General features: G+C 39.6%; 1 protein-coding gene across 5 annotated transcripts in view; it reads left to right on the top strand.

The window, feature by feature from the left end:
- Positions 1-13,836, top strand: part of NCOA2 (nuclear receptor coactivator 2) — a 189,801-nt gene extending 175,965 nt beyond the window's left edge. For all 5 annotated transcript variants that reach the window (XM_048286206.1, XM_048286208.1, XM_048286207.1 and 2 more), the window contains 3 exons: positions 556-754; positions 6,597-6,689; positions 9,696-13,836. In XM_048286206.1, coding sequence (XP_048142163.1) covers positions 556-754; positions 6,597-6,689; positions 9,696-9,707 — 304 coding nt within the window. In that variant the 3' untranslated portion in view covers positions 9,708-13,836. The remainder of the gene's footprint in view (positions 1-555; positions 755-6,596; positions 6,690-9,695) is intronic.
- The last annotated feature ends 806 nt before the right edge of the window (positions 13,837-14,642 follow it).

The following is a 14,642-nucleotide window of genomic DNA, read 5'->3' as shown; positions in this document are numbered from 1 at the left end:
TTATGTTGTTTCTTACAGTGCCACATTTTCAAAACCTGATGCTAAGACCTAGTAAATAAATTTCTGCACAATTGCATGTCTATATTTGTGAGCCTGCTTGCCATAATTGTATGTGCAAATCTGGTATTCATATATGCAAATAGCCTATTTTGCAAAAAAGAAAGGTTATTACGCCATCTACAATTTCAGCTCAGCAGTCCTGTGCTGTGCTAACACTGGAGGTTAAAGGTGTTTTCCTGTCCCTCCAGGCATTACTTTAAAATACATACAAAGCTCCTTTAGACAGCTAATTGGCTGTTCTTGCACATGCATAACAGATTTGTACTCTGCCAAAGTTTCACACGCAAAGGCATGCATTTTTGTGCACAGACATGGGACCTTAAATTTTGAAAATCTACTCCTTAGACATTAATGTAGCTGAAAACTGGTTTTTCCTTTGAAGTTGGAATAAATGACAGTATATACTAATTCTAGCTTAAGATATATTAAAAAAAGTTTCTTAGTGGCTTCAGCATTCTAAGTCTGACACATTGCTTTTTCCATTCCTTGCTGTAGCATGTTTTCACAACAGTCCCCACCACATTTTGGGCAGCAAGCAAGCACCAGCATGTACAACAATAACATGAACATCAATGTATCCATGGCAACCAACACAAGTGGTATGAACAACATGAACCAGATGACAGGGCAGATCAGCATGACCTCAGCGACCTCTGTGCCTACATCAGGGTTGTCCTCCATGGGTCCTGAGCAGGTGAGAATCTAAGGATGTGAGATGACAGCTAGAGGGTTTGCTTTTACTTCCGGTAGTTTTTCAGGTCCACTGCATTATGTTTCTCTTACTAGTTTTCTTGAGAAATGATGATGTTAAAAGGGCTTTGGTTTTAGCTCTGCACTCGAATAGCCAAGGTGACCAGTGAGGTAGAGAGCACTGTGGCTGTCTCCTGGACTTCCATGGGAAGCACGTGCTGATGGTAGCTCCTGTTCTGAGTAGTTAAGTCTCCGTAGCGCAGTTGCAGTTGCTGATTTTCCCAGCAGTGGAGGCTAGAACTGGATGGCAGGCAGCTGCTTCCTAGAGAGAAGAGCGAAAGCTGCCAGCATGGGCAGGGTTTGGAAGATGCTTCAACTGCCACAGGGTTTGTAGTCCCAGACAATAAATATTCAATCAGCTATCAGAATTATCCATGTGGCAACTTTACAAGCACAAAATGCACATTTTTTGTAATGTGGTGCATATAAAATAGGTTGCTGAATCAATAGGTAAGTAACCTGTTCTTTTCTGCTGAGAGGATGTTTGCACAGTCTTTCTTACTTGATACTGCTGCTTAGGATATCTGAAATAAGGAAAAATAACATTTCTGTTTGTCGACCTGCAATTAAACTATCACAGTACATGAATAAGTGACAAACAAATCCTCTTCATTAACAGGCTCATGTATTTGTTTCAAAGCTGACTTTCAGGTTGTTTAAAATACAGCTAGTTCAAAAACACAGGCTTGAAATTATGGACTTTTTCTAGAAATATTGGCTGGAAAGTACCTCTTGTGTCTTCAGGTAACATCTCCTTCTATGGACATCTCTTGCTAAAACTTTTTCCTGATACCATAATGTTCCAGTTTAAAGCCGGTTATGTTAATGGCTTGTTAATGTATGACCTTTCTGCAGCCTAAATTTGATAACAAGAGAATTTGCTTTTCCAATATTGTCCTTTACCTTAAATAGCTCTTTTCTTTTCCTATATTTTAAAAAGATTCTATCAACATGAATTTTTTTTGTTAGTTTGAGATTGTTAGATTTTTTAGTTTTGGGTTTTGTGGTGTTTTTCTTGTAAGCCAAACAAGCCATGGTTTTTCAGTCTCTTAGGCTTTAAATTCCCCTTCCTTTCCTGCAGCTGTTCTAGTTTGAATCAGTATTTCCTAAGCACCAGAGCCATGTGCATAACATTACTTCTTCCCCATTTCTCTTGGAATACTCTGACAGATATAGCTGCAGATCACATTTGTCTTTTACAGCTGCTACATACTGGTGAACCAAAGTAATTTTGATACTCCCAAATCTGTCACCTTCTCTGATATTCCCAGTTGCTAAGCCCAATTATGGAAGACTTTTTTTATTATTAGTTCCCAAGTGAATAGAGTTGCACAAATTTAATGTAGTAAAACAATAGTAAAGCCAAAAAAGAAAAGAGAGGGGATTTAAAGGTGATGACCCAATCTGATTTCTCAGCACACCCATGCTACATATTTTTTTCTCAGGAACCTGAATTTACAAACTGTGTTGTAGAAAGAGATCTGGTTTTATTTCAAAGATTTCCATGCAGGCTACTGTTTCCCCTGGCACAGCTGTCACACTGCTTTTCCTTCCTGTTAGACTATAAGATCTTGTTTCAAGATAGCATTTATCTAACTTCCAGTAAGCTGAATAGGCTGAAGTTCTTTATCTATCTCAACATTTGGGTTTCAGCCCAGTAGATTTTTGGATCTACTTTAAACTCCGTTGTAACCTCCTCCTGGCAATATGAACAGAGTAATCAGAGACAGTGATTTAACAGTCATTGCACCAAAGCTGTGTAAAGTCAAGTTCTGCTTGTAATTTCTCTTCCAGGCCATGGGTTGTCTTGGTTCTTTTGGTGACAATGTCACACTGAAAGCCTTGTGATGACCCCCCAAATTCTCCTCAACACATTCTACATAGATGAAACCTGCATTCTTTGTTCCCAAAAGTGTTGCCTCCCGCCTGTCTCCATCAAATTGCATTTCTTAGATTGAGTGTGTTTAAGCAAAGTCAGTGGCTCATTCTGTAACAGTAACCTGTTTTCCTCCGGATCTACCACCCCGGCCCTGTGTCATCTGCAAGCAAATGTTTTATGCTTGGTCTAGGTCAGAGGTGGCCAGATGACAGCTGAGGGGCCATTTCTGGGCCACAAGACAGCACTTTTTAGTCCTCAGGAACGTGCTGTACTACTTTACATTTTCTTTCTTGAGAAACATGAATAGCTAAAAATGTATACTTGAATACTAAAATTGACACTTCTTTTTCCTATTTTCAGGGCATAGTGTTTTACTGTTTGACATTTTTATTTAGCAAGTGACCTAGACTCTGCTGAACTTTTTCTTGTAACTGGTGGTTTTCAAAATGACTGTATTTTCTGTAATTCTGCTGACTGTTGCCATTTCATTCATTCTTTGGGGTTTTCTTACACTGTCACCTACACTTCTGTTTACTTATTCAGTGTCACTTTTTGTTCCATAATACATAATTTGAACTTCACATGCTTGTCTCTTTCTAACCGCAGTGAGAGTAACAGTGATTACACTGCAAATGTGTTCTAGCTTTTGAAAAAAACCTCAACATTATTATTATTGGGTGGTTTTGGAAGTAAGGTGCCTGGACTTATTTACCTGGTGAGAAGCAGGTATATTACCCCTGGTACCAAACAGGTATTGTTGGCTCTCTCCTCTCTCGTTGTGGCACTATGCTGTATCATACGGATATATCCAGAGCTCAGAAATACTGAGTTTGGTATTTATCTGATCATACTTCTGTTGTCTCCAACTTCTCTTTTTTACCACCTGGGCTCCAAGCATCACCAAGCAAAAAGATTATTTCCAAAATGGGCTTAGTAATTATTATATACTTAGAGGCTCTTTTATATATTTGAGGAATGAGATCTTGTCTCATTGTCATCTTCTCATAATTACATTAAATCTCTTCAGGCTGCTCTTACTAGTGTTTCTTCTAGGAGGCAGCTACCAGGAATGCTGAAATGCTAGCTGCCAGGTCTGCAGGTTCCTCCTGTCCGAAACAGCTTCCCCAGGCATTGAGAAAGTAAACCTTGCTGGTGTTGCACCATTCAGAGATCCTGCTGTGCCCTTGTCCTCATCTTCTTGTTTGCACAGTGAGCTATTGCCATGGTTTTTGCCTGTTGTTTATTTTGCATCGTGGATCCATGCTATTTACTGAGCTATCAAAGAAGCAATTTGAAACCTATGCAAGAAAAGAGGCTTTTCACTATATGAAATAACCCCCTATTTAGAAGTCCACTCAGAGGAGTTGCTCATTAATCTGCACAGGGCAGTACTCCCCAGGCCAAAATTATCATGGCATCTAAGAAGAGTTATCTTGAAATGTTATTTTGATTTCATTCAGCATACCAGATTAAAGGAGCTCTGGAGTGGTAGGAAACTTTTCTTGTTCGACACCTTGTATATAACTTTGCTTTACTAGCAGAAGACTATTGATTATGCTTAATTGGAAAGGAATTGTAAAACATATTTGTTCCTTTTTAGTCAGACTTAATATCTGATAATACCACTTTACCTTTCTTCAGAAAATTATAAAAACATGTCTATTTCTTTGTCCTTCTCCATACTTTTCTAACTGCATTTTTTTTGCAGTCAGAAAAGTTAATGTGGTGTGTTTTAAGGTCTTCTGAAGTAAATGTATTCATATGACAAAATAGTAGGGGTTTTTTAATGGGTGTTTTTTGAGTTTGGGTTGGGGTTTTTTTGTATCTGATACCATGTCAGGATTCTTGCATCATCACTGGCAAAGAGATTCTGTAATAGAAACTTCATTGATGCCTTTGCTATCCTTTTCTGGTGGCCTGGAGCCACCTTCCTTTTCTGTATCTGTCCTAAGTGCCTTGAGGCAAATCATGCAGTCATCTTTTCGTTCCAAAACTGCTGTTGATTCAGGATACAATTTTTTTTATTTCTGCTTTTCATTTTTGCCTCCTTTTGTCTACTGAACAATCAGAAAAGGTATTTGTGTTTGCACATTCTGATGAATGTTGATTAATAGCAGAAAGCACTTTTTAAACATGGAATCACCAAATGCACGTAGATAGAGCTGCAAAGCTGTTTTCTTTCTTTCTGAATAAAATAACATGGTTCTCTTTCCTTCTGATTTAAATTTTCACATTCAGGTTTAAAAATCTGTCCACTTTAAGAAACAGAAAGCATCACTAGGAGGCTTGCAGCACTTAATCAATTTCTTTGGAGTTAAAATTCCTATGGCACAAATATTTGAAGTTTTTTATCTTTCCCATTGAATTGTAGTCTTGTCTCTGGCAGCATCTGAAAACAATCTTTAGGTGGTTGTATATGATTGCATTTTTCAAAATCAGTGAGTGGCAACAGATATAACAGGCAGGAGGACCTGAAATGAGAAGGCTTGGTGTGGTAAATTCAAGATGGTCTTCCTGGACAAGAGAAGGCTGAGACAGGATCTGTCCAATATATATGAAAGTATCTGGAGGGAGGATGTAAAAAGGATGGAGTTGGGCTCTTCTTGCAGGCTCTACTCAGTGGTGCCAAGCATTAGGACAAGAGGCAACGGGCAGAAACCGATGCACAGGAAGTTCCACCTGCATATGAGGAAGAACTTCTTTACTGTGCGGGTGACTGCAGTGGGACAGGTTGCCCAGGGAGGTTGTGGAGTCTCCCTCCCTGGAGATACTCAGGAAGCCCCTAGACACAACCCCTAGAGCAGTGTGCTCTGGGATGACTCTGCTTGAGCATGGAGGTTGGAGCAGCTGACCCACTGTGGTCACTTCCACCCTTATCCGTTCTGTGATTTTGTGATTCCCCCCATGCTGCAGCAGGTTGCTGTAGCTGAAGTGGGTTACTCCACAGGGAGAATTTATTCTCTTTGGAAACACACGTCTCCTAAAGGACTGGTAACACAGAAAACATCTTTTTCCTTCCTGAGAGATCTGGAGGGCTATATCTTCACTATTATCACATCCATCTACTCTGAGGGAAATAACAGAGAGAATCAAATCAACAAAGACTCCCTAGAAAGAGGTTTCTTTCCCTGTAAAACTTCTAGGGAAAGCTGTTTCTTATAATATTTCAGAACCTTGCTGAAGGGCTCTGTTTTGTATTTTATGCCAGTTCCTACATGGTGAGATTAATCCTTTGACTGAGAAAGCAATGCTGTAAATTTGGCTAGCTACTCTTTTCACATAACTAAGCTTGACAGACCTTTTGGTTGTGCAGAAATGCTCAGCTTCAATACTTTCCTGTGACTGTGTTCAGAAAATTGTGGAGACCATCCCTTTGGGAAAGCATGCCACTGCATGTTTTCCCATTTAATGCTACCTTTCTCCCATAGCTTACAAAAAGAAAAGTATTGTTAAAATTAAGTCAGTAGTTGGTATAATTTAGTCTACATGTTATCTCATCAGGCTTTGAAAAAATTTTGTGGTGCTTTGCAAGCAGCAAAGCCATGTGTTACTGAGGTTAGGAAAGTAGTTACTTGTTTCTGCTTTCAGAACTTTGATAGCAGAGATGTCCTCTTCAGATAACATTGACCTAATTTATGGAGCCTGCTTTGTAAAACATGCATAAGGGTCCTAGTATCAGGAATTAAATCTTTGTTGTTACTTGTGAAGCAGAATAATATGAGTCAAACACATGCTGTGCAAGAGGAGTGCCTGGCTCTACAGTCACTTCCCTGACTGTAGCATCGTCTTAGGAGTGGGTGTTGGTGCATGCAAGTAGTGTAATGGTCTGTAACACTTCTTTTTAATTCCCAGCCCTCCTCCCAAAGTGTTTTTTGATTCATTCTCCTTAATATCTTGTTACCAATAGGTTAATGATCCTGCTATGAGGGGAGGAGGCAATCTCTTTCCAAACCAGCTGCCTGGAATGGATATGATAAAGCAGGACGGAGATGCAGCACGGGTAAGAAATGGGGTACGGGTGCAGCAGGACTGTGAATATGCTGTGGCTGGAGCGGATACGGTATCTTTTTACTTACAACGTTACAAGTGCCCTGAATAATAGTAATTAACGTGAGGGAGGCGCGCTCTGTGGACACAGAGAAGGAAGGAGGGAGGGACAGACGGACGGACGGACGGGCAGACAGACCGCGGGCGGCCGAGCGGCGCGGGGGAGGCGCCATCTAGCGGCGGCCGCCGCCTCTGCCCCCGCGGCCTCCTGGGCCAGGGCGCGGTGACGTTCCCTGCTGTCCAAGAGGAGGAGTTTGAGTAGCAGGGGAAATTAGGAACATCTGTCTGAAAAGTTAGTAACATGAATGAAAACGAAGAATGTGAAAGTACTGAGGTAGAAGTAGCCATGCATGTATTTTATTGTATCCTTGTCTTTTTTGTATTCATATGTATTTAAAACGTCCCGGATGCCAATTCTTCTCACACCTTCGTTGTTCACATAAATATACAAATGTCTGTTTCCAAGAGTGAGGGATCTGTCCATAAAGAGTCTCTTCTGCAACCATTTCATGGTCACTTTGATTAATGAAAGGATGCAGTGTGTTCTGCTCTAGCAGAAGTTGTTATATACCAAGGTGTTATTACAGAATCATAATAGTTTGGGTTGGAAGGGACCTTAAAGATATCTAGTTCTAACCCCCTGCCATGGATGGGGACAGCCCCTACCATTAGACCAGGTTGCTCAAAGCCCCATCCAACACTGAACATTTCCAGGGATGAGGCATCCACAACTTGTTTGGGCAACCTGTTCCAGTGCCTCATCACATTCACAGTAATGAATTTCTTCTTATACCTAATCTTAACCTACTCTCTTTCAGTGTAAAGCCATTGCCCCCTCTCCCGTCACTATGTGCCATTGTAAAAAGTCCCTCTCCAGCTCTCTTGTGGGCCTTTTTAGGTACTGGCAGGCTGCTAGAAGGTCTCCTTCTTAGTGCATTCTCTAACCAGTTAAATTTCATGTGCTAAGAGAAGCCTGACTGTCAGAGAAGAAAATACCAAGTACTGCTGAGGAAAGAAGGGGAAAAGGATGTTGAGACAGAAGCAGACTAAAGGAGGAGGTAGATTTTAAAAATTAGTTGAAGAGAGAAGGAAAAGAGAGTGAATGTGACAGAAAGGGTACAAGAGATGGTGGAGATAAGTCAGGGTGCAGGTGAAAAGAAATAAGTGGCATGACTTTGGGCAGGGAATCTCTGGGGTGTAAAATTAAAATAATGGAGTCAGTGCCGTGACAATGAGAGGGACAGTAGCAATGCATGAGAGAAGCTTTGTCTCACCTGAAGAAAAGCAACTTCTTAAAACCTCTCAAATTATTTGGAAAGGTACTTCCAAATTATTTTGGACTAAAATTTTGTAATTTTACGTTTATTTTACCAATATACCTGTGACTGCCAATGCAAATGCAGTTTATATACACTGTAAATACCTTTCACTGAACTTTGAACTGTAATAGAGGTTAAACAACTGCTTTTGTCATGCAACTGAGCCATAAACTACTGCTACATAACTTTTTTTTTAAGAAAGTTTAAGCCGTGTAATTAATGTGCAACTGTTGCAGTACATAATTTTTTTCAAGTTGCTGGTATAGTGAGAGTGTTTATTTAGTATCTCTCTGGAGATACTGTTTGCTAAATGTCCACCCTGAAAATAAGGACATCTTTGGATTTTCACTTTTGTTTCCCCTTTATCTTCAAAAAACCACTAACGGGGTCCCTGAACTGCCTCTCAACATGTTAGAAAGAGGAGTCAAAGTTTGGTTTGTCCGTATTAGTCAGGGCATGAGCGATATGAGTGTGGTGTCTCTGTGCTATGATGAAGGAAGGAGGAGCCACGATCAGGGCTCAGTGCTGCCCATGGCTGGTCACCCCCTGAGGGGTCCAGCTGCACCAGCTAAACTGGGGATAGAGGATGTACAAAACATAGGGCCTTGCTTTCCTGACACTGACTTTATTTGTCAATAAACATACATTTCTGTGCCTTGTGTGAAGGCAGAGGAGGGTGTGGTAAGGTCCAAAGCACGGTGTAGACAGCTTCCAGAAGGCAGCCTAGCAGCTTGCACGTGGACTGGAGAGAAGACTGCCTGCCTTCCCACCCACCAGCCCTGTCCCTGGGCAAACAGGGCCTTCCTTATGCGTGGCAGGAAGCTGTGAGCAAAGAGCTGCTCCACGGCCAGAGCCACAGGATATGAGTGAAAAGAAACCCCAGGGGAGTAGGAAAATGAGTTTGGCTGGATTGACTCTCTGACCTGACTGACCACAGCACCCCATGGGAGCAGGCATTTACAAGGAGAGAAGACAGGCACAGATTGCAGCCACTGGAAGGAGTAGTCTTAAAACAACTGTGAAAACCACATCCTGATGGTTTTTTGAATAAGAAAGAAGATAATCAACTCAGTTGAAACCAGTTTGTACTATATTTGTGTAAAGACATTGCAAGGGTATTAAGTATGAGGTAAAAAACATCTCTAGGGATCGATAGCTGAAGTTGGTTTTACTTCTTTATTCCCTTTTTCATTATGAGTCTTGGAAGGGAAAGTGAGCCAGGGCAGTTTTTTCCTTTGATGGTGATGCAGCAGTAAGAGAGGTTTTTGCACATATTGTGAGAATGAGACTTCTCTTAAACCCTATTGCCATGCCTTCAGCTGGAGTTTACAAAAGATGGATGATCCTGAGTTGCTATAATATCCAGGATAATTGGAATGAATTAAGGACCTAAGAATGCAGTGAAATTAAAGCCCCACTGATACCAAAGGAACTAAATTGCTGGTCAGTTGTATCAGTGTACACAAAGAATAGTTCAGCTTTATAAATTCCAATGAAATTTCAGGTGTAAAGCATTACAGGAATGCACAGTTGACAGCAGATGTTGCACTCCAACGTCCCAGATCTCATTGACCTATCTATCTTCACTATCCCAGCAGGAAGAATTCATTGGTTTTTTCCCCATTTCTCTTCTTTTGCAGAAATATTGCTGACCCTGAGGGTGGTTTGGTTGCTCCTTTCTTCAGCTGACTGGGCTTAGGGCCCCAAATCCTTACCAGTTTGAAGAGCTGCGTCTGTTTGTCGTGTCCCAGCGGAGCTGCCAGCCCCGGCGGCTGCCTGCTGCCGACAGGACTCAGCCCTGCCTTCCTGAGGGGAGCTGGGTGGTCGTTGCCGAAGAGCAGCCTCTTCTTTGACAGTCTGAAGCTAGCGTACAGACATTGCTCAGTCTGTTCACTGCATTCACCTTAGTGCAACTTAGATCTCTCCTGCAAAGTAAATGTTGACAGGCAATTTTCATAAACCATGTCAGATTGAATGTATTTAAATGTATGTATTTAAGGAAAAACAACCATGCTCTTGTTCTGTTTCTGTTTAGTTCTAGACCTTGGGGTTTTTTTGCTTTGTTTTCCCTGGCTTACTCAGTCTGGTGCAAAGGATTCAGTTCTGTCTGAAAACTGGTGTTTTAGACTAAGGCCTGCATTTTGGGGCGGAGAGGAGGCATGGAGGAGGGCGTAGAAGCAACGTCTGGTACATATAGAGACCTCCAACAAGCACGTTCCACTGACAGCAAGTCAGAGAAGATCAACTGATGCAGAAAACTATACAGACCAATTTTGAATGGGGTTAAAGTTGTAAAACAGATGAAAATTACCCTGCGAGAGGGCTGTTTATAAGGGGTGATTTGGTTGGGTTTTGTGGTAGTGTTTATGATGCAAGTCATGAATCCAAACATACAAGTTGGTTACATTCTCATTTAATTAAATTCCTAACAATCAGCAAATCTGTTTTTTTTAACTTGGCTCTCCTGACCTCTGTCATCTTCTTCTTTCTAATAGAATTAAAAACCAGGTTACTCCGTTATTTCCTTAGGTGTGTTTCCAGCAATCTGCACAGCCAGTTACTGGATGCCAAACAGCAAAGTTCGATGGTAATGCATGTACTGATTATGGTAGTGGCAGAATGGGTGCATAATATCAAAGATACCTGCTGTAAAGCATGATAATTTCTGGTTCCCATCCCCTTAGCTGGGAAGATAACAATTCCTGTAATACCTATAGCAGATATCACTACAGACTTCACCACTATCGTGTTTCTCATTATTTTAAAGCAGTGTGGACTACAAGGACGTTTTGTAAGGTACATAAAATCCAGTTTATATGTAAACAAGCAATAATTTAAGTTGAAAACTTAAGTGTTTTACTTGTATAATTTTTGTGAGATATACATGTTGTGAAGTTGATTCCAAATGAGGTACTTCAGTATTAAATTAGATATCTTCTTAGCCGTGTGTGTCTCCTGGAAAAGTGTTTTGTAAAGGATCACAATGCCTTGATTAGACCTAATTTGTAGGCTTGAGACTTCTCATTTTCTAAGCCTTGTGATTCTGCTCATAATATCATTTAACTAACCTATATTATATGCAGCCACTGTAGGAACCAGTTCTTGATTTTTGTATGTTTATATCTTTTCGTAACAAATCTTAGAAAAACTGTTACTAAGCAGGCCACTGTTACGGCATGTTGGTTTTTTTCCTTGCCCACTGTGGTTTGAATAATCTTTTACTATACTGACATCAGTTTCTGAGGACTTGGAATATTAAGAAATTGATGAGTTTGACCTTTGTTTTCTTTCTGCTGACTCCTAATTGTTTAGGAATGGTACTCCCTAATTTAGTGCTCCCAGTGAGACTCTCCAAACCGCGCTCCCCCTCCATCTTTCCCTGTGGAGTGTTGGAGAGGGGAATTGGAGGCACAAAAGGTAAAGATCATGGGTTGAGATAAGAACAATTTAATGGAAACAGCAATGAGATAAAAAACAGTGACAGCTACAATACTAGTGACAGAGGGTACAAGAAAGAGACAAACGATTCTCACGGAAACCCACGACGTGCCCGACGCTCCCTCCGCAACTGCGCTGATCCAGAAGAGAGCCCTTCTCCTGGGAAGAGACTCCCTTTCCCCCGCCCCAGCAATGATGTGAGGTGGTATAGAATAACCTCTGGGTCCTAGCCATGCCCTCTCCTGGCTACTGCAAAAGTTAACCCTATCCTGGCCGGAACCAGGACACTAATCCACAAACTTTCTAACCTGAACGCAATTTTTTTGGTGTAATGTAAAATGCAATGCATTTTATAATATCTAATCAGCCCTGCCTTTTGGTATTGAAAGGTTTGTCGTGTTGTCATTTAATTTGTTTTGGTATTCAGGTGGGAGTTTGAATGAAATAGCAGCCATTCTATGTTAAGGCTGAGGAAAATATGGTAAAGGCTGTTTCTGTGTTCATCCCTTAAGAAGACAGTGCCACCATTCTAGAGAAGCAACAATTTTTCAGCTGTCACCACTCTGTTGCCAAACTCAAACAGAATATTTAGTCAGCTGAGTCATTCTTTCACCTGCTGATGGGAAAAAATAACCATCAGCCCTGACCTCCACAGCCTCATTACTACAACATTAGTGTTGAACTTGCATTATATATCTGACAAAAAATTGCTTATATAAGAAATGTATAAATTTGAAGGAATTAATTTCATGCACCACAAAGTGTAAATGAGTTTTAAAATAATTTTTTGCTATTCCATTCTTTTTTGGTTCTTAACTGTAACCTCTGCAGATAGATTATTCTTTTTCACAGTGGAAAAAAATAGTTTAAATTTGTCCCATTTCACAACAGACCTGCAAACCCATATCTGTAGTGATTATGAGACTTCATCATCCATTGACATTTTGAAAGAAAGGAGATTGTACCTATCACTTTGGCTCCGTTTGGGTTCATTGTGACTTTTGTCGTCTTCTAAGTAATGAAAGAGAAAAGTGAGTGAAGGAATCTTCTGATCATATTGATCACTATAGAAACAAAAAAGCCAAATCAATTCCCTTCATTATCAGTATTTTTCATCCTGTATACAGTAAATTTGTCGGAGAAAGTACTTGGATTTTGTTTAAGAGAACAATTAATCAGTGTTCTATTTACATTCTTAAATGTGAAAGGCGCATAATGTGAAAAATAAGCATATATACACGGTCGCACGACCTGTTTAAGTGTTCATGTAATGTGGTGAGTTTAAAAAGTGAAGTGAGCTGTTTTGCTACAAGGAGTTAATTTGTACTCAATCCTTAAAATATTGTCCCACACCAGTATCCCTTTGGGCCTGTATTAATTAAAAGCAATGTTTTTGCAGTTTATACAATACATTTTTTAATCTTTGTTTAAAAGCGGAATTCATATGGGCTTAACAGAAGAAATGGGTGGCACAGCTCCACTTGCAGAACCCAAAGATACACAATCAGTTTTGAAATGCAACTTAAGCCATTAATTGTTGGTGTGAATTTAAAAGTTTTCTAGTATTTGTATGGTAGTATGCTGCCTAAGAGCAAAAGCATTCTCTGCACAAAAGAAAATTTACTGTAGTGGCTTTGATTTTAATTAGAATTTTCTCCCTGGTGTTTCTTTGTAGACTAAAACAAAATCTTTTAAGTTTCTTACTACAGGTAAAAGCTATGTGCAAGAACCTCAAAATGCTAAAATCTAGCATAATGCCTTAGATCTGTTTTTAAGTCTTGTATATTCCTACATAGCTGTCTGATGTATTATATTTGTATAGTGAATTGTGTACAATTTTGGAATAAGTGCATCATCACTTAATCTTTATGTTGTTCAATAGAGATGATGGACACATTTCTTCAAACATTTACTGTCATTTAATTTTTTTCCCTTTATGTCATTTGTGGGTTTTATTTGTACAGTTCATCATGAAGTTGCATCTGAGATGTGTGTATATGAAAAGATTATACAAGGGTAAAATTAAGCAATATATAAACTATGGTTCTTCAGGAGAAAGCTTACAGTGTTTCAGGTTGTGATTTATTTTCAAAACGGAGTTGACTCTGAACATCACTTTGTTCACCTGCATTGATGTTTGTATTTCTAGTGTTAGCAGTTTATGCAAAGGTAGATATATTCAGAGAAATTTTAAATACATTTATGCAAGTTAATATTGCTTTGCTGATGCTATTTGCTTATTTGATGTTAAATAATGCTATTGTAAATAAAGAATTCTGTTGTTATTGCATCATTTAATAAATTTTAATGCCTTCGGGTTTTACATGGCTTTAGAGATTTCAACATGTTTCTGTTGTGTCTTCATTTGTTCATAGAAGGGTATAAGATGTAGCACTAAAGCACTCCAGGGTAGATGGATTGCTGGGTTTTAAAAAGGCAGCAGGCTTTGGTGATGAATTTATATTCCAGCTAGTTGTTACTTGCAAGGCCTTTCATCTTTGTAGTGCTATATTAACTGAAAATGTTTATCTCATGGCTTAATATGAGAACAGTTCATTATGAGTACTCTTTTGTATCAGTCAGGATGAAATGGGTGTCTTTCATGGCAGTGTCAGCAGAAGCAGACCTCAAATGTGGAGATGAGTAGAGTTATGGCTTGTTCTCCTTGCTATGCCAAATGGTGGATTTAAGACAGTTGAAAAGGTTTGATTGGTCATTTGGAAAAAAAAAATAAAAAGAGCTACAAGAATGCTTGTAGCATTCAAGAATGTACAATGTACAAGAATGATGTTGTCTCCGGGAAATGGATGAGGCAGAAAAACTATTTATATTAAAAGTTTTCAGAAATTAAAGTTATTTTATTTAAAGTTATTTTTCAAATACTAGTAACATTTTGCCATTCCCACCAAAACAAGGCTTCTCCTGCAGTTCTCTTGTCTTCAGCAAAATGTTGGCGATACGAAGAAACTAATGCCACATTAAGGAAACCAAGGAAGGAAGTTTCTTCCCAATGTGGAGTCAGAAGCAAGTAGAGAAAACATCCATGTAGTAAAAGGCAAAATGTTTCCAATGGGAACCTTGCCTTTATACACTCTTATAGTTAATTAATACTGGAAAGAAGATACAACAGTTTTAGGTAAGACTCCTGG

Source organism: Corvus hawaiiensis, chromosome 26 (assembly GCF_020740725.1).
Source record: "Corvus hawaiiensis isolate bCorHaw1 chromosome 26, bCorHaw1.pri.cur, whole genome shotgun sequence".
Classification (NCBI taxonomy): domain Eukaryota; kingdom Metazoa; phylum Chordata; class Aves; order Passeriformes; family Corvidae; genus Corvus; species Corvus hawaiiensis.
This window is presented reverse-complemented; position numbering and strand designations above follow the sequence as displayed.